Below are 20,186 nucleotides of genomic sequence, written 5' to 3' on the forward strand. Positions count from 1 at the left end.
CCAGGGCAAAGAAAAGCAGCCCGGGGGCTCCCTTGACTCCATTAGCATTAAGATACAAAACTCGGCACGCTCAGGCTGAGAAATTTGCATTTCCTCCTGAAAGGAGGCTGTGGAGAAGTGGGTGCTGGCCTCTTCTCCCAAGTGACACGGGACAGGACAAGAGGGAATGGCCTCAAGCTGCGCCAGGGGAGGTTCAGACTGGATAGGAGGAAAAAAAATTCATAGAAAGGGTTATGAAGCACTGGCAGAGGCTGCCCAGGGAGGTGGTGGAGTCGCCATCCCTGAAGGTATTTAAAAGAAGGGTAGAGGAGGTGCTCAGGGACGTGGTTTAGTGGCAGATAGGAATGGTTGGACTCGATGATCCCAAGAGGTCTTTTCCAACCCGGTGATTCTATGATTATTTCTCCACTCCGGAGTGCAGCGCTGCCTGCGGGGATTTGCGGGCAGGGGTTCCCCAGCGATTCCCCCCTCCCCCCTCCCAAAAAAAAGAAGGAAGAGGAGGAGGAGGATGGTGTCTGAGGCTGCTGGGGGCAGCCCAAGGGGGGACGTGTCACTCCGGGAGTCGGTTGGGGACACCCACATGGAAGGTTTCCCCATCCCCAGTTTTCGGAGAGAGGAGTGTAAATCATCCTCGTTTTTCAAGGACCGCTTCACCTTCCTGAGCGGAGCCGAACGGAGAGGGGGAGACTGTTGGTGCTTGTGCCCCTCGGGTTCAGGTCGCAGGATGCTGCAGGGAGAGGAATTCGAAAGCTCCGACTTCACACCTCCCACTACCCACCAGCAAGGTCAGGCCGAGCCCTCCCTGAGCAGCAGGAGCCACCCGAGAGGCTCCCGCGAGCGGGAGCTCCACCAGAACCCCCTCACCGTGGTATCGGGGCGGGTGCGGGAGTTGGGTGAGTACCCGGGTCCGGAGCGCTTATTTAACAGCTTAACGAGCCAAACTGCGTTCCCAGGGAGGCGAAGGGGGAGGGCAAGGCGAGTCCCACTCCCCACCCACCCATCCATCCATCCCTCCCTCCCTCCCTCCCTCCACACGCCCGGGAGCGGGGGCTGAGCGGGCGGCGGCCCCGGCTGCGTCAGAGCTGTGCAAACACCGCCACTATTTAAGGGGCAGAGGCTGAGTCTCCCCTAACATCCCTTGCCTGGGAACCTCGCTCCCTCCTCGGGTCCCACCTCGGGAAAGCGCAGAAGAAAGAGGTAGGGAAGGACCTGTATCCCCTCTGACTGCATCCCTGCCTGGGGAAGGGGGTGCCCGGGGCTTGCCTGTGCGATGGCTTCCAAAACATCCCGCCTGTGGATGGAGCAAACGCACCCGGGTCCGGTGGGAGACGGGAATTGAGGCTGCTGCTCACCGGGGGCTGGAGGGTCCCCAGCGCAGGGCGAGGCTTTGCCGGGAGCTGGGTTCCCCCCTTGGTCCTCTTGGATGAGCCACAACTACCTGGGATGAGAGTTTGGGTTTGGAGTCATTAGCACAACTACCTGGGATGAGATTTTAGGTTTGGAGTCGTTAGCACAACTACCTGGGATGAGATTTTGGGTTTGGAGACATTAGCATGTGCGCAAATATATATACACATAAAAAACACAGGAGTCAGGATGGTTGGAAAGGTGTCTCTGTGGAAAGGATGCAATTCGCCTTTGCTTTCCGGGTACCAAAACCTACAGTGCATCACTAATAACTGTGCTGGAATGGCATTTTGACATTTTTTCATTCATCTCATAACAATAATATAAGAAGCAGATAAAATATGTAGCAAATGTTTTCCATCTAGCGTGTGTGGTGGGCAAATAAACTTCATTTTTTCCTCTTGTATAATTAAAATATTACAGTCGGTATACTCTTCAAAAACTTAAACCATTCAAAAATTCTCATATAGATAATTCATATGTATTAATAAATGGAAATGAACCCTCTAGCATTAAGTAGTAGCATTACTTGTTTCTACTGGTAACAGAGTAATTTTTGTGTTTCCTGAAAAATACTATTTCAGCCTATATGATCAAACAATCTCACAAAACAGCATCGTTTTCTTTACTATGTGTTTAAGGAAGCAGTAAAAAAATTGTTACACTTGAATTCTTAGTTTTATATGAAGAAGAATATTGTTAAGTTGCTCGTTATTTCTTATAGCTTTTAATTAAACAGCTTTTACCACCTCAGCTTTTAGATCAAATACTTGGAAGGATGGTGTTAGATTTCACGTTTTCTTTCCTTGGGACAAGCTTTTGGTTTTTTTCTTCCTGTGTATGACAAGGCGAAACCTCTTGAACACTAAAGATCAAACCAACAAAGGGTTGATAGAGTTGAGATTCTTCAGACAACTTGTCAAAATTGAGTATTTTACAGATTTTCGTACAACAGCAAAACATTGTAGTTTTTGAAATCCTGAGATTTTTTGCAGATCTGGGAACATCCCCACTATGTTTTAAAGAAATATAGCTTCCAAAGAGGAAAAGGAAATACAAACAGATCAGGGAGACATAGCACATACTACATTAAATAAGATTTATTCCTTCCTATGGATCTTCCTCTTACCAACAGTTATTTAACTCTTCACATGTATGTTTTCCAACTTAAGACAGACCCCACACTTACCTGCATTAAAACCAAAACACCACAACCCCAGCTTGCTCAGAAACCAGCACTCTCAATGGAAGCTGGGGGTAGGGACAATATACGACACTGTAAATCCGGTCATTTTAGCAGTTTATCGTTCCTTTTCTCTCCAGCAATGTACAGCGGTATATGCATATGCGTGTTCCTCGCTGTGCTCTCAGCAAGCTCTTTCGGACAGCAAAGTGTGGGCTCACAGAATGGGAATCCACTGGCTGCTGAGCTTGAGCAGAGCTTGACAGAACATCACCAGCATATCCGTGCCCCTTCGTCTGCCGGCTCGCTGAAATCTGTGCCGCGCCTGGATGGAAGCATTGACCAGAGAGCTAACATCGGCGCTTTACTGGCCAAGTATCTCCAGCAAGCCAGAAAAGGTACTGGTTATAGCTTACTCGCTTTGCTCCTTCTGTGTCAGTGGGATTTCATTCAGGGATACCTAGATGTTAGCACAACCAAGTCATCATCTAGCATGAATTCCTAGAGAAGACAGGAGGTAGATTTTGCCTGGTTATTCCTGAAGTAGAGAGCTTTCTCTTATTTCCTGCGAAACTCCTCCTCCTCAAAATAAAAATATTTGTACTAGCAACCAGTGACTGAGATCTGCATCCAGGTAACTGAAGACGATAAAACCTACTTATCAGGTCATTGTTGAGCTTTTATTTTTCACTTAGTATTTTCATAGCCTCGTAATTGTTTCACTATTATTTTCAGCATGGTCTATCTCGGCTAAAATACATAAGTGCATTTTCTTCACACTTTTTCATTTAGTTAACCTCCTCCCTTTTTTGAAGTCAGAAGAGTGGGAAATTTTTCTGAGGCTAAACACAGAGCAAATGGCTAACCTCACCTCAGCCAGAAACACCCGTGCCAGGGAAATCTTCTCAGTTTTGGATTTACCATATGTTTGTTCCTAGAAGAAGTTAGAAAAGTGTGAAAGCTTTTGAAACACTAGAACTCACGTTTATGAACACAATAACTAAAAGCAGTGATAAATGAAAGCACATTTGCTTGAAAATTTGTCAATGCCCGTTAGATTTTTGGTCTCAGGGAGTCTGCAAACACAGTCTTGCAGTTACTTAAAACCTTGGCACTGCGTTTCTAAGAGAAGGTTAAAGCTCAGACAGAGTAGTGGAATTAAAGGGCTTCATTCTTATGATGTGATTTGTTAGTCTCTTGAGGAAAGAGTTGTATTACATACATGAGCTATCAAGAGAAAGAGTAAAACTTAACATTGACATCTTAAAGGGTATGTTTTATACAGACACAGATGCGTGCCATCTGTGCTACCAGTAAAAATGAAAGATCAAAATAATTTACCACTGAACCTACACACCCCCTGAAGAAAGCATTCATCCTCTTGAAGCACCCCATCTCTACAAAAATACTCATTACAAAATAATAACACCACAGGCAGCCTAATTGCTACGGCTCTTCGATTCCCAGCCTCAACAAAAGCTACTATACGAATTACGTTTACTTATGATAGCTTCACTCCAGTCCATTCACTGTACTACAGGGAGAGAGGGCATCTGCGAAGGAAAGAGGGCTCGAGGCGAAGGCAGTAATGAGGATTACCTGGACGTATAGACATAGAGAAATTAATTCACTCACAGTCCCAGATTGTGCGTGGGATAAAATTCACTTTATATATAAACAAGAGCTTTCTCCTCTCCTGTCTCTCCACACACACTTATTCAGATCATTTAACTCTCCCCTCTGGACAGCCTTGCTGCTGACCTCTGTGCTAGGCATAATCCTATTCTTATTTTTGATGGCAGCCTGCAATTAAGAGCTGCCACGTGTGTTTTATGACTTACCTATGCAGCCATATGCATCCATCTGTACACATAGAACAGGGCCTAATTAGAAACAACAGAAAAGAAATCACTTTCCGTAAACAGAGATTTCATCTCACGTTGCCAATTTGCACAATATCCATCAAGGAACAACTTCTAGCAGTTCACATCATCTCATGGAGAGAAAACTCGGATATGAATTTCCATGATTCAGTGCTACAGTTAAGGCTATTACTGAATAAGAATCTTATTGCAAAAGTCTGCAAAGCCAAATCCTCATTACCTTTCCCCAGTGTAGGCATTGTCACCCACCTACATGGAAACCACACCCTTAATTCTAATTTATGGAGCCATTATATTGTCTTAAATATCTTGCTGATATTTCCAAATACCTTTAACAGAATAAATGAAAAAAGCACTTCAGATTTAAGATGCCATTTTGGTATTAATACGACGGAGAATTTCCTGCAAATATGTTAATTGACATACATAATTAACTCTACCAAGTGACTATTAACAGATGACGGGATTCTTGTGACATGACTAGGCTACTTGGACTCTGGTTTGTAGATGTATTTGCTAGTTACTGAAGAGAAGATTCCTGCGGACAGAACAGTATTTACTTGATTTATAGCCATACATAATGTTCCCATCAAAACATTATATTCTTGTTTAACGAAAAGGTTCTGAGCAGCACTTCAGAAATCTCTGCAGAACACTCACAGTGTATTAGTTACTTTTAAGCTGTCTAAGCCATAATACTCACTAGAAAATTCTGTCTAGGGGGAATGAGAATTTGAGCATTTGCTAATGTTAACAGTCATCACTGATGTCATTTGTTCTTGTGATTAATAGAAAGGCTGATTTTGGACAATATTCTCTCAAAAAGTTAGGGCTAGATGGTGGCTTTGTAGCCAAACTGCTACAGTTTTGAATACGTTTGCTGTACATTGATTCTGCTGTAGCCACAGGACATCCCTACTGGTTCGAGGAAAGGTAGTTAAGGTGCTGTTAAGAAAATCCTCTTTCAGTTTGTCACCCCTGGCTTTCAATTAACTTTATCTGCAGGCTTTCAGCATGAATCTGGCACTGTGTAGAAGAGACGCTGTAGCTATCAAGTCAGTGACACACACATTTACAGCCCTGTAAGGAGCCCTTGCCAGGCCAGACCACAACGGCACCAGGGGAGCCATTACAGCCCACAGGTCACTGCAGGCTCAGAAGTCTCCTAAATACCAACATCTGAGTGATAGTTCTGCACTGTCTTAGTCCTGCCTGCTGATAGTGCCCAGAAGCCCTTCTCATCAACTTACGTATTACATATTTTGAATTATGACTATGAATTTCATGGGGTTTGAGCACTTAAAGATAGATATTCTTTTCTAGACATATTTAAATTTTTGCCCTTTTTTTAAGCTAAATGTCTAAACCGTGGCTGGTTTCTGTTTATTTTTGGTACCTTTGGTACCTCTTATCCCTTTGCAACCTGTAGCAATTGGTTTTGGTTTTATTTGATCATGTTCCTTAGAAATAATTAAACAAGGAAAACCTTGAAATATAGAAGCAGACAGTTTTAGTTCCTTCAAAACACCAGAAGCCATAAGCAAGGCAATTGTGTTTAGATTTGTGGGGATTTTTCTTTTTTGGTCAGTTCAAGTATTCCTCAAGCTTCAGTCTGCATTGAATATTAATATATTAAATCTGTTCCTGCCTCACTCAAGATTTAAGCTCAATGTAATTATTGGCACGTGTCTATTTTGGCTGTTTTCATGGAGTACGGAAGGAAGTAGTTTACCTTTCCCTGCATTTTATTTACATGATGGTGTCAAAGCAGAAGATTATAGCCCTGTTTGTTTTTTCAAAGCATAAATTCTCCTTGCAAATAGTTTGTCTCTCAAATGCCCTAAGCACTAAGGAGGAGAGAAAAGCTAAGGCAAGATCAGAGGTCAGCATCGAACCTGGCTGTGAAAGGAAGAATGAAAGCTTTGGATAAGCAATGGAAATAGCACTAACATAGTAATAAACCCTGTATAATCTCAGCAACAGGTATCTCTAGCTATAAATTCCAGACACAATTTTCTCAATTTCATGATGATTCCCACTTCTTCACAGAACTTGATATTGATAACTCTACCCAGCTTGTTGCTGAATTTGCACCATAAGAGCTCCTGTACTTGCATTTACAGCACCACACAGGACTCTGGTGGAGTCCTATTATATGTGTCAGCTGATGGGTACCAAACAGATGAGAAAATGGATGAATCTGAAAAATATGTCCACTTACTCTCTGCTTTCCCAAACGCTTTTTCTTCAGGTCCCACTGGAAGGCTCTCAGTCATGGGAAACAAGGTACAGAGCATTGATCCTACACACAGGATAAATGACAGAGACTACATGGGCTGGATGGATTTTGGACGCCGCAGTGCTGAAGAATATGAATACTCTTCCTAAAGAACAGCAAACTATAGCAACAGGAAAAAAAAAAAAATCACACTCCCATGTCTGTACAGAAAGAAAGAAAATAATTTGTTGTCCTCTTCGAATCAGTGTTTTAAAATGTCATGTATTTGATGTAAATTTGTCTGTAAGATTATACAATGCAATATATACATATGCAGAATTTTCCAGAAAAATGTTTTCTTTCTTTTGTGGTTTCTCATACACTGATATTATATTAAAATGATTTCACTTATCCCTTCTTGTCCTGTCACCGCATGTTGCTGGGTGTCTTACTATAAATAGAGGCAGGAAAATGCCTTTATTCCTCAATGTAAGTATATTCCATTTGCTGAGAAGTCAAGCAAATGAACCACTCTCTTGAGAGATGGTGTTACAGTCCTGGTAGCTGTGGACTTTAAGGGGAACTTCTCCAGGTGTAAACACAGTAGCACAATACTGTCAGAGAAGGCCAGCTACCTTCACGGTCACCCAATTTGTTGAGGGACGAGTTATACACCAAGCCCACGTGTTCATAGTGAAAAGTCAACAGTGCTAAAATTAGAAGAAAAAGAGGAACGGCACCAACACGTTTCACCTTCCTGGTCTATTTATTTTATGTCATGAATTAAATGTGGAAGTTCTGCTGGCGGCTGCAAAGCATGGAATAAACTGAGCATTCCTTGCCATGTGGTGAGCCAAGCGTTCATTTGGGGTGGGGGCAAGGAAAGTTCCCTGAATGAAGAAGATGACCCTAAGTGGGAGGAGGCGGCAGCATCGGAGCAGTCTAGTCACAGTGTGCTAAAATGAAATGGGCCACTCTCAAGTATCATAGAAGCAGCCTGAGTTAGTTATTGCCCACCAGTGAGGGGAGAAGGAGGGAGATGGTTCCCAGGCCGTACCCGGCACGAAGCAAGGCACTGAGCCCTGCTTAGTCAAAATCGGCACTCTGGGGTCTGCCCAGTGAGTCCCATCCCAGTTGTTCCTGCCTGTCCATAGTTTCACTTACCTTCTCCTTTCTTCACCCCAGGTAACCCTTCCTGTGGCTCCTGGGTCTGTTTCAGCAGCTGCTTCTCACACCTAAGGAATTCTCTAAACTGAAAAAGGAGGTGATTTTGCATTGCATAATTCACAGAATTTCTCCTGAATATATGCATTAGTAAGAAAAGAAATGTGTATTTTTCTTTTTACCTCAAAAGAAAAGAAGGTTCTTGCCAAAGGGAAGAGGCAGGTGAATATCGCTGTAGCAATTTTTCCAGCAGTTAATAGGTAAAAGCAATGCCGAGAAAATAATACACAGGAAAAAAATTGTATTAAGCCAAAATTCTGCCAAAATCAAGATGACTGGGAAACAAAAATGGTTATGCCGAGGGCTGAACACAAACACATTTTGAGGAGTTGATCCCAACAGCAGCTGGGAGAACAGGCAGTACTGTAGAAATCTGCAAGGAAAGGGAGACTTCAGCAAATGGTGATGGGGAATTTTTTTCTCTAGCAACACAAAACTTTTCTTTTTGTGGATCTCATCTTGAGAACATGAAACTGCTTTTCTGTGTGATCTTTTCTTCCTCTCAGCCTCCTTCCAGTTAACTGGTTTCCAAGACATTTACTCTGGCTTTTCTCAGTTCCTTTCCAAACATAATGAGTCTCTAAACAACTAAATTCTCTTAGTTTTGACTGTTGTCCATGGGAAAACAGACCAAAGTGCCCATATTTTCCAAAACTTTCAGTCATATTTTTTTTTTAAATGGATGAAAATACAGATTAATTTAAAAATGCACACATTTGCAAGCAAAGTGGTGTTTCTTTAAAGGTAAGTTGAGAGAAAGTTTCTGCTTTACTGTCTTTTAATGATAGGAATATTGAAACACCATTTAAAAATATCTCCACCCTGAACTCCCCAGCAGACTGAAGTCAGTAAGGGTAAATGGGGGCCCTCTTTCGACAAGACACTGAAATAACTATCAGATGAAAGTGTGCTTTGCTGATGACCTGATTCTGCCATTGTACCTTTGCTGTGTTTCCAGATGCTATTTAGGTGCACTCCATTCCTCAGTCTTTCAGCACAAAACAGCTTCTTACTGAACCTCACCTGTATTTCAGGCAGGTTTTGAACTGCTCATCCCTGATAAATCTGCATGGAGACACACCCCAAGGCAACACAACACTGCACAACCACAGTCCTGCTCGGGTGTGTTACCTACCTGGAGTAGAAGCAGTAGGCATGGACTGCAAGTCAGGACCTACAAGACAAAATTCGCCTGAAGAGCCCTTCTTTACTACCTAAAGCCCAACCCAGGACTAACATAGGTTTTCAGGTGCCGCTAAAATACGAATTTGTAGCTGCAGAGGACATCTCCTCTTCATTCTCAGCACTCACGGGAGTACTGGCAATCACAGTAATCATCAAGGTAAGAGGGACTGTTATTCTAGGATGGACACAGCACTGTTCTTGGAGACCAGGCACAGCTGGCTCTATGTGGCTCAGCAAAATCCTCCTCGAAACATCAGTTACCTGCTCCTCTGGGAGCAAAAGAAATTCCTGCTATGAGAAAAGGTTGTAAAGGCTGCTGAGACACCATTCAGCTCTCAGGTGACCTGGAGGTGCTAATCAGAGCTAATCAAGGGGGCAACAAATTTGGGAAGTCAAGCAACCCTGGTAGCAGCAATATTTGTCCTAGCGCATTAGTGAAGGCACCCACCAGGATGCTCTGTTTTAAGCCAAGGGAAATGGCAGCCTCGGAGATGGAGCCCCTGCAGATTTCGGTACACACACCAGCACATTGGCACAACCTGCTGGTGCTTGCCTGGGAGGCGAGTTTCCTGGAACTACCAACTCTTTGACATTTAATTTAGCTTTACTCATCTTTATGGAAGCACATGCCTAGGAACTAAATTTACACTACCAAAATAACAAATCAATACCTTTTTGCACTTAAAGACAGTTTGTTTTCTCCATGCACTTGATTCGATTAGTTCTGTTCCAGTGCTAGTAACTTAGGTGCCGGGGCAAATCTCTGTGAAGGGAGCAGCTTACTGCAAACTCCAAGTAAACAGGTGGGGAAGAGCCTGTGGCTCTGCCTTTGCATGGCCATGTGTACAGCATCTGTGAGAACAGAGTGGAAGCAACAAGTGAGGGAGCACACACACACCTGGAGATGGTGCAGCTTCCTCAGAAGCTGGGGCAGCGTGTAAGGGAAACTTCAGCTCTGCCCATGCACCTGACCCTGAACAATCTCATCTGTCCAGTATTTCATACAGGAATGCATGCGGATCCGGCTCCTCTCTCCCACATTTTGCTGCATCACCAGCTCCTCCATGCTCACTACATATGGAGCAGCAGCTGGGCTGTGCCAGGTACACTCTGCAGCCAGATGTTCCCAGCTGCAGCCCAGCTCTGTGCACTTCAGCAAGCTCTGGACCCTCAAGCACAAACCAGGCTTTTCCTCCTTCACAGCCCAAGTGGAGGAATTTGCAAGTCAGACTTGTCAGATGCGAATGTTATAATGTCCAAGCAGAGCAGTGAAAGGCTTTTCTGTATGTTTGATTCTTGTATCCCCCGAGTTCATTAAAATTCTCCTACAGATAAAAAAAAAAATCCATCTGTGGGCTCGTTAAAGCTTTAATCAGCCCTAAGTGCCTGTGTCAATTGAACAGCAATTGGACTGAGCACAGCTTGAAGCCTATTTCAGCAGGACAAGGATCTCTGTGATCTTTTAAATACAAACATTATCGACTTCTTGAGTATATGCCATTCTCACACCAAAGCCCACTGCCTACATTACAGCTAAGCACATCGTTACACACCAATAACTACCAGGCCTTTTTTATTTTTCTTGCTATTTTGTGATCTCAATTGGTTTGTTAACTGAATTAAAGCAGGTCTGAATGGTGCCCAGTGAGATGCCAAAGCACAGCTGAACAATGCTAATTCTTCAGTGTGAATACAAGCTACAGGCAGCAGCTCCTGTCTGTACCAGAGGGAGCAGGACACATCTCACTGACATTCCTGAACTTTCCAATTCAACATCTTCAGGAAGCTGGAATCAACTGTTGAAGCTCTGTGCACTACAGTGTTATGTTGTGGAGCCAACCAGTGCTTCGGAGACACTCAAAGGAAAGGGGGAAAAGTCTTAAAAGGCTAAAATACCAGTCTTGGCTCTACAGAGAGCACCCTATGTATTCACAGCCCAGTCTTAGACATACAGTTGACATGACATACCTGACGCTCCTCTCACATGCAATCCAGCTTTCAGAAGTGGATGACCACATTCCTTGCTATGGTATGGAGAATCATGTCAGATGATTCATCAGCCACCAATTCATCAGCCATTTGGCATTCTGAGGTTTAGTTTATGCAATAATTCTGTTCTACTTTGAAATTGTGCAAGTGCATTAAATACATCAGCTGAGTTTCCAGTTTGCAGACTTTGTTACTCCATGGCATAATTTACTGTCCTGAAGGAGAAACTGAGACAGTGTCCAAACATCAGCATTGTTTCCAGAAGCACAAACTACACATTTCCTCCAAAATCCACAGAGAAGAATGGTCCCACACCCAGGTAGATGCCCTATCCTCACAATCTCCAGTTGCTCCTTTAGTACCTTGAAGAGTTCAGCCTGACAGCTTTGATTGACCTGGAACTCAATGGGCAGCACTTCATACCTTCTAGTCTCCCTGTGGCCTCTTTGTCAATGTGGGTATTTTATCACTTTCCCTTTCCCAGGAACACAACCTTGAAGCCCAGTTTTTCTGTAGGGCTTTCAGCAAGTACTAAACCTCTGGATTTTCATGGCTGTTTCAACCCAAATTTTCCTATGGTTCCAGACCTTTGGGAAAGTTGGGTTTATAATTCACCTTCAAAGATGTGACACCTGAAAGTGAGTATATCCACATGCACTTGCTTATTGCTGTTCACTTAGCTGGCACAGAAGATGCCTGTCTCCAAACAAAGAAGTCAGCAAACCCAGCATTACATACATTCTTCTGGATACCTTTTAAAAAGATGGAAAATAACAATACAGCACAAACCAAAACCCCATCCATTTATTCTTTCCAAAGCCAAAGATTTAGACCTGGAGCATCCATGCTCACCAGTAAGGATAGGTTAGGGGGAGAAAAAAACCCCCAGACCTACTAACTTTGGAAGGAGAAAAGTTGTAAAAGAGATTAAGGGAGGTGATTCTTTCCCTCTATTCCTCTCTTGTGAAACCCCACCTGGTCTATTGTATCCAGTTCTGGAATCGTCAACATAAGAAGGCTATGAAACTGATGGAATGGGTCCAGAGGAGGGCTACAATAATCAGAGGGTTGGAGCACTTCCCATACAAGGACAGGCTGAGAGAGTTGGGGTTGTTCAGACTGGAGAAGAGATGGCTCTGAGGAAACCTTATAGAGACTTTCCAGTACCTGAAGAGGCTACAGGAACGCTGGGGAGGGACTGTTTTATGAAGACTTGTAGTGATAGGACAAGGGGCAATGGGTATAAACTGCAGAAGGGCAGATTTACGCTAACCTAAGGAAGAATTTCTTCCCTATCAGAATGGAGAAGCACTGGCACAGGTTGCCCAGGGAAGCTGTGGCTGCACCATCCCTGGAGGTGTTCAAGGCCAGGTTGGATGGGGCCTTGGGCAGCCTGATCTGGTTGAAACTGGATGATCTTTAAGGTCCCTTCCAACCCAAACTATTCTATGATACAAAAAAAAAAAAAAAAAAAAAAAAAAAAAGGGTACATCCTGTGTTATAAAAAACTCGCCAAGACTCTATCACACTGTCACAGCACCCAGTGTAGCTCAGCCAAAAGTGACAGCAGCCGAGAGGGCAATGTAAAAGGTAGCCGGTCCTCTTTCATGATGAGCAGGCAGAGACGCAAATCCAGATCAGGGATGCACGCAGATGGAGCTGCTGCTGTGGAGAAAGAATAGAGAATTCCTCCCTCTGTAAGGAAGACACTAACAGCAGGCCTCACTTCTGTCTCTTGGAAAACAAAGGATGTTTCGTCCTTGTTCTGTCCCTTTCACATTTTGTCACTACAGTTTTCGTGTCATATTAGGCAGGAGATTTCACACCCCTCTCCTACTCAAAATATGCAAAGCACACAACACCCAAATCTTTCTTGGAACTCAAAACAAAGCAAACAAATGCACACACTTCCATATAATTTTCGTTTTGACCTAAGTTTCACTGTTTCCAGCATTCCTAAAATCACAAAACTCTTCAGCCACTTCTGTGCCTAAGAATTTAACAATCAAACCTGGTAATGGCCTCTTACTTTGCTTTAAAAGATGAAAGCAAGAGATCAAGTTGGAATATTTATCAACCTAAAAGAACAAGAAAAAAGTTGAATGATATACAACAATTAAACTTTTCTGTTATTTTATTGATATTAGTGAAGAAAAAATTAAATTTAATCTTTCTGATGTGTTACAATTGCTTTCTCCCGTGGGTGGACAGCTCTTACTGCTTATTTAAAGGCTTAATAATACTTCCTGATTGCATGATGAACCTCTACACTTTAAGTTCCCATATGGTATTGCTTTCTTCCTCTGGGTATGTAAAATGGTCCATTAAGTCCATGATTTTTTTCAGAATCAACTGTTATTCTAACTACTGCTTCAAGATACATTCAAATAAAAAGATACTTAAATTTACTTGCAATAAGTGCACACATACAACAGCAAAAAGAGCTGATGACATTTTACTAAAACATCTCAAGTTCATAGAATAAATAGAAGTTTTCAAACACATGCAGTAACTGACCGATGTGTTTTTTTCTTTCTCAAAAAATATCCTTAGTGTCCATAGCACTACCCCAGTAACTACTTCATTCAGGGAAAAAAAACCCACCCCACCTACCTATCTCTTGTCACAAAGACTAAAAGACAGTTTTCATTTAAACAAGAAATTATCAGTGCTAATGATTTAGTAACAGTCTGGTACAAATGGCAATTTACGGCAATTATGTGTAGTGTAATTACAGTAACAAACAGGGACCTTGATTTCAATGCCACAAGAAGCTGTAAGGAAAAGCAAAGCAGATGTTAATCCCTCCTCACTTTGCTCCTTTCCATCTCCCCTTGCAAAAAATACAGATCTCACCTCGATTCTAGAAGCAAGCTCCCTCCAGTCTGTTCCAGTTCCAGGGTATTTCAATTCTTTCTACAATTACTCAGCAGAAGTTTGGGAGAAACAAAGAAGAAAATTGCAGGATTGCCTGGCTGTAACTAAAGGTTGCGTGAAGTAGTTTCTTTTTGGAAAAAGTGGGGGTTATATGATTGTTTCTAGGAGGTGTCTTTTCAGTTTAAAAACACTGTGGGATAAAGCGTTTCCCATATTTTAACCTCTGCTAAGGTTCAACTTTGGATGAAAAAGCATTCTCTGAAAGATAAAATGAGCGGAGAATATTCTCACCTTGCTTACGATGACATGGTCCTCAACATGCACAAACCCTGAAGATCAGCATGAGGACTGAAAATTGCTCTTTCTAGCTTGTACCATTCTGTTACTAAACGTTTGTTGTGGTTCTCTGCTGAGGTTTCAAGGACACACCTTTTCCTAATACTGTTTTTGCTACATGTTCTTTTAAAACATTCTTGTCTGTCAATCTGTTCTGCAACTTTGACTTCTAGGAAAGCCACTGCCACGTTTACCTCATGAGTTGTGAAAACTGTTTTCTTTGGGGGCACTGACAAAGCGTGTTTCAGTGGCAGCAACACATAGTAAAGCATTTTCCCTTCCACAATCCAGTGCAGCATTGAAAAACAAAATAAAAACCCCCAAAAAGAAGTCACCCAGAGTGTAAGCATGCTAAATGAAACAGTGGTGCTAGGAATAGATCAATATTCCAGGTACCCAGTAGACTTGTGGACCTCAGCACAGTATTAGTTCAAGTTTAACATCTCCAGGAGATGGAGAATACAGAATAGAAAATGAAAAAAAAAAGTTTCACCCATTCAGGCATAATAGCCAGGCACTCCAATAACTCAGCTCAATTCATCTACAGAAGCAAAATTAAAACTACCACATATTAATTGTGTGTTTTCAGCACTTAACAAAGCACAAATGCTCCCATGCTTCAAGTGATGTAATGTGAGGTCTCACAAAACACATTCAATAGCTTCCCATGCACCTTCAACTCAGGTTAGGCTTAGCTACATCATGTTTTCCTAGTCAAGTTATTTTTTGTTGGTTTTGTTCTTTTTTTTTCAGTGCATCTTAAAAAACAACCTTTTCAAAAGGTTACCAAGTTAACCTTAATACAGCAATCATAACATAGAGCCTTTTGCACTCAATTGAACAGTAAAATAATCCAATTAGTTACAATAGATCTGGTACATATTTACACATTTTATACAAAGTTTACATATTTCTCCCATTAGGCACGAAGTTGATTTGTCAAACTCAAGAGGCAATGAAGGGGTGGTGGGGAAAGAGAAAGGGGATCAGAGAAAGAATATGAATACTTTTATTTAAAAAGACTAGCTGTAAAAATAAAGTCCTTCATCGTAAGCTAGCTTGCTTTGGGAGCTTGGTTCCCATGAGGATCCCCGAAGTGAGAGATGTTGGGCCTTTCATCTGCATGCTGGAACCCACCATGGTGGGGAAGCTCCTATTCCTTCGGATGCCAGTGTTCAGCTGGATGCCTCCAATGGCACTGGTCACAGCCGGGCAGCCCAATGGGAGACTTTCTGGTGCCAGGCCTCCAGGAACAAGGGCCCTCACTGGTCCTTGTGCCCCACAGAGAAGAGGTCCCTGGTCATCAGTTAATGGAGGAGCTGACGTTTGCCCTGAACTCACAACTTTGGCAATACCAAACCTCTTGACTTTGTCCACGAGATTAAGGTTGGAAACAGACACGTCAGTCTGACTCTCACTGTTCCTGATGTTCTTTTTATTCCTCACCTCCTTCAAGATCGAACTAGCAGGCTTTGAAGCCAAGAAGTTGTCATATGGTGGGCTGGTGCATTTGAACTCAAAAGATGGAGGGGAAGAAGAAGGTGTCTGCATAGGTGAGTTTGGTGGAGTGGAAGGAATGATCGCCATTTTAGGGGAGTATGTGTTCAGGAGGGTGCCTTTGCCCGCTCTGTCCCAGCTCTGTGGATTGTACACCGCTGCCGAGATGCCCCTTTCCTTCAGAAGCCACACCAGCCCCAGAGACGTGCTCATCGTCGTCGTGGATTCCCGGAGGTTAGTGAAGGATTCAGCCAAACTCAGACGCCGAGGAGTACAAGGAGTAGCCACCGGGGTGCCTTTCAAATTGCCAATGCTGCCACAAGCTGGAGTAGGTGCTGCGTTAAGGCTGAAAGCAAAAGAGGAGGCAAATCATTCTCTCCACTTGGGATCTAAAACTTATTACAAGCAAGATTTTTAACCCTGAACAGAGCCTTTATCCACTTAAGAGTGTACAAGAAACTGACAGTTGCTGGCTTCTACCAAATGTGGTGACATAAAAAACCATCATCTCTTATAAAATGTCTCTCTCTACTTGGCATACTCCACCATCCAGTTTCATGGGATTAATGCATTCCCCAATGCCAACAACATTTGTTCTGGTAAACTATTCAATTGACAGGTTTGTGATCAACACCTTCAGCTTTTCTTCTTGGTCTACTGGCTGTCACAATTCCTGGTTGCTTCCATGAGACAAGGAAACTGTGAGACTTAACCAATAAGCAACACAGAATTACTTTTTAGTGTCACCTCAGAGAACACAGAACTGCTAGCCCTTCCGGTATCGCTGGGTTATAGTGGAGAACAGCAAAGGAGGAGGGGAATGTATTTTATACTAAAGCATTTGTAACAAAGCTGCTGGAAAGTTGGAACTGTCATTCCTGTAAGGTCAACCCCTTCTTCCCTTCTCACATCACATTTGCTTTCATTTAAGGGGAAAGGCATGTGGGATCCGACTTTTAAAGGAGGTGCACAGTAGCATGAATAATCATTAAAAGCAATGAGAAAAAATATAGGCAAGCTTTTGGTTGTCATTTGGTCAACAGGTAATGGATAACTCAGCAGCAAACCAAGCATGACAGAGTCATTCTACTGCTAATTTGGTAAAACATTAATTTCTATACTTTGAAACATGCCTAAATTGCTCTGAAATTCCAGTTCTTTCTTCTCAAAATAAACTATAAACAGGCAGTGGGTAAGAAAATCCTAAATAGGGAATAATCTGCACATAGAATCATAGAATAGTTAGGATTGAAAGGGGCCTTTAAGATCATCCAGTTCCAACCTCCGTTTCATGGGCAGGGACACCTCCCACCAGACCAGGCTGCCCAAGGCCCCATCCAACCTGGCCTTGAACACCTCCAGGGATGGGGCATCCACAACTTCCCTGGACAACCTGTGCCAGTGCCTCAACACTCTCAGTGAAGAAATTCCTCCTTATGTCTAGTCTAAATCTGCCCCTCTCCAGTTTATACCCATTGCCCCTTGTCCTATCACTACAAGTCTTCATAAAACAGTCCCTCTCCAGCTTTCCTTTAGGCCCCTTTCAGGTATTGGAAGGTCTCTATAAGGTTTCCTCAGAGCCTTCTCTTCTCTAGGCTGAACAACCCCAACTCTCAGCCTGTCCTGTATGGGAGGTGCTCCAGTCCTTTGATCATACTTGTGGCCCCCCTCTGGGCCTGTTCCAACAGCTCCAGATCCTTCTTATGTTGAGGATTCCAGAACTGGTCACAGTACTCACAAGAGAGGAACAGAGGGACAGAATCACCTCCCTCAGCCTGCTGGCCATGCTTCTTTTGATGCAGCCCAGAATATGGTTGGCTCCCTGGGCTACCAGCGGACATTGCCAGCTCATGTCGAGCTTCTCATCAACCAGTACCCCCAAGTCCTTCTCTGCAGGGCTGCCCTTGATCACATCATCCCTCATCCTATATTGAAACCGTGGAATGCCCTGACACAGGTGTAGGACCTTGCACTTGGCCTTGATGAACCTCATGAGGTTCTCATCAGCCAATTTCTCCAGCTTGTCCAGGTCCCTCTGGATGACATCCTGTCCCTCTGGTGCAGCAACTGCACCACTCACCTTGGTGACATCTGCAAACTTGCTGAGGGTGCACTCAATCTCGCTGTCACATTTAGAACAAATGCCAAACAGGACATGTTTAGTGCTGTCTTACTGCATTTTGTTTTCTTAAGCATGCTACTGCTAGTTTTTAGGGGTTGGGATTTCTTGGGGCATATCAAATAGCATTCGTTCTGCTAGACCACCCTCCCCACCAGCTGACGACCTGAGTGAACACAGACTCAAGGCAGCACCTATTTCCAGAGAATCACTAACACAAAGGAGACATTCCAAATCCTTTGTGCCACAGTACGAGATCTCATAAACAATGACATTTGAGTGTTTCTGGCACTACAGTGCCATCCTTAAAAAAACTTGCTCCTTTAGTTTAGCCACAGCATATTTACCTATGGATAATCCCCACTCAGGATTTATGGCAGTCCAAGGTACACCATTCATGAAGTTGTGGTGTGCTCAGTTATTACACAAACAGGGTACACGGGACATCTATGACAATCCAAACTCATGTCAATTTGGGAGAATCCCAAGGGTTCCATACATCTTTAAAATAAAGCTTTCTAACTATTTCTAACTATGCTCAAAGTATGGGTTTTTTGTCACATGTACATACACCAAATAAAAAAGTATATTCCACGGTAATATTTCCTAGGCATGGATTCATCTACTCTAATGGCATTTAAAGGGTCTCCACTCTAATGGCATTTAAAGGGTCTCCACTCTAATGAAATTTAAAGGGTCTTAAACAATGCAACACTTGATGCATACACATATACAACACATACGATGCAACACAATGCAACATAGAATTCACTGACCTGAAAGCTTATCACCACTTAAAGGAGGAAACTGTACCACTAACCTTGCCAGGTTAGCAAGTAGAAGACACTTAACTAAGAGTCAGACAAAAACCAAAGCCAATGCAAGACAGCGGGGAAAATGAACAGCCGGGAGGGGAAGGAACAGGGGAAAGAGCAGGATCTTCCCTTTTCAGCAGAGCCACGCTGTTGGATCAGCTCAGTCATAACACAAAACTTTAACTTATGTTGGGTTCTCTGTACCAAGAAATGCATCAAACAGCCATGTTGAGATGATCTGGTTGGATTTCCAGGTGTGGAGAAGCCTCAAGCCAATGAATGGATCGCATCCTTTTTGCCCATATGGACGAAAGGGCCTAGATGATGTCTTGACTAGAATCTGCAGTCACATTTCACCTTACATTAATGAACTGGAGGTAGCCAGCACTACCGTGAACGTCAGGTTAGACATCCTGGAATGTTCTGTTCTGAGCCACAGTCTCTGACGAGCTTAGAACTTCAACTAGCGGTATACAGCAATCAGCTGACATGAGTTAATATAACACTACAAATCCTAGTCCAGTCATCTTCTAAAAGTCAGTAGTACTTTAACATCTTTAAGGCACTCCTTAATTAAGTGAATATTAGCCTGACGTCATATGAAGTCTCAAGTCATGTCTTCTCTCCGTGATTAAATGGGTTCTAATCAACACCATCTCTACCGTGAGTTGGAACTGTACCAACTTCTAGCACAAGCAAGTGAAACTGCCAAAGGATTTTTGTCCTGCAGTTGCAGTTCAGCCAGAGGAATCCAATATATTCTTACTTATAAACGGTAATGAAACACATATTTGAGAAAACTAGTATTAATAGTGGTGTAATTTGAAAAGCAGCCTTGCTAAGTGTCTCTGTGTGCTGTGGCTGTAGATGCGCTAAGCCCAGCTCTCTTTACGTCCTCTTCATTCTGCCTGGACGGAATCAGCAGCAGAGGAGAAGGACTCCTCTCAGCAGAGTGAAGGAGGCCATACATGCCCACTGCAGCAGCACACACACGCACTTCGAAGGCAAGGCTGAGAGGAAAAGGAGAAGCAAGTTCAGAATTCTTCTCTTAAGCATTTATTAAAGCTCCATCTTCATAGCTCTGATTCCAGTTCATGGTGGAACTAGAGAGCAGTGACAGCCACTGCAATGCAACTCCCACAGAGGCTAAACACAGAAGTACACAAGTTTTAAAAAGCATGAGTGGGGGGAAGAAAGAACTTAGTGCATGAATTGACTTTCTACAGGGTATGACCAAGTACATTTCGGACACCCAGACATAGGGAGTTAATTATCAGCCTTCTAAGGTCTCCTAGCTACAAGATGAAAACTACAGCACTCCAATGGCTTATTAACTCAAACAGCTTCATTCTTTCCAGCTCCAGATTTCAGTTGCACAGATATTTAGATTAGTATTTCCACTAATTTGTCAGCACAGGTATACACTACAGTGCAATAAAAAAAATCCAAACAA

At 43.1% G+C, this 20,186-nt stretch overlaps 2 protein-coding genes across 2 annotated transcripts in view; one reads left to right on the forward strand and one right to left on the reverse strand.

The window, feature by feature from the left end:
* Positions 1 to 566: 566 nt before the first annotated feature.
* CCK (cholecystokinin) lies at positions 567 to 7,639 on the forward strand. Its single transcript, XM_054059091.1, has 3 exons — positions 567 to 893; positions 2,731 to 2,988; positions 6,725 to 7,639. The coding sequence occupies exons 1-3, from the start codon at positions 581 to 583 to the stop codon at positions 6,859 to 6,861; spliced, it is 708 nt and encodes a 235-aa protein (XP_053915066.1). The 5' UTR covers positions 567 to 580; the 3' UTR covers positions 6,862 to 7,639.
* A 6,905-nt stretch (positions 7,640 to 14,544) lies between these two features.
* TRAK1 (trafficking kinesin protein 1) overlaps positions 14,545 to 20,186 on the reverse strand; it is a 133,989-nt gene continuing 128,347 nt past the window's right edge. The window contains 1 exon segment of the mRNA XM_054057495.1: positions 14,545 to 16,145. Within this exon segment, the coding sequence (XP_053913470.1) occupies positions 15,347 to 16,145 (799 nt within the window). The 3' untranslated portion in view covers positions 14,545 to 15,346.

The sequence above is a fragment of the Cuculus canorus genome, chromosome 2 (assembly GCF_017976375.1).
Source record: "Cuculus canorus isolate bCucCan1 chromosome 2, bCucCan1.pri, whole genome shotgun sequence".
In the NCBI taxonomy this organism is placed as follows: domain Eukaryota; kingdom Metazoa; phylum Chordata; class Aves; order Cuculiformes; family Cuculidae; genus Cuculus; species Cuculus canorus.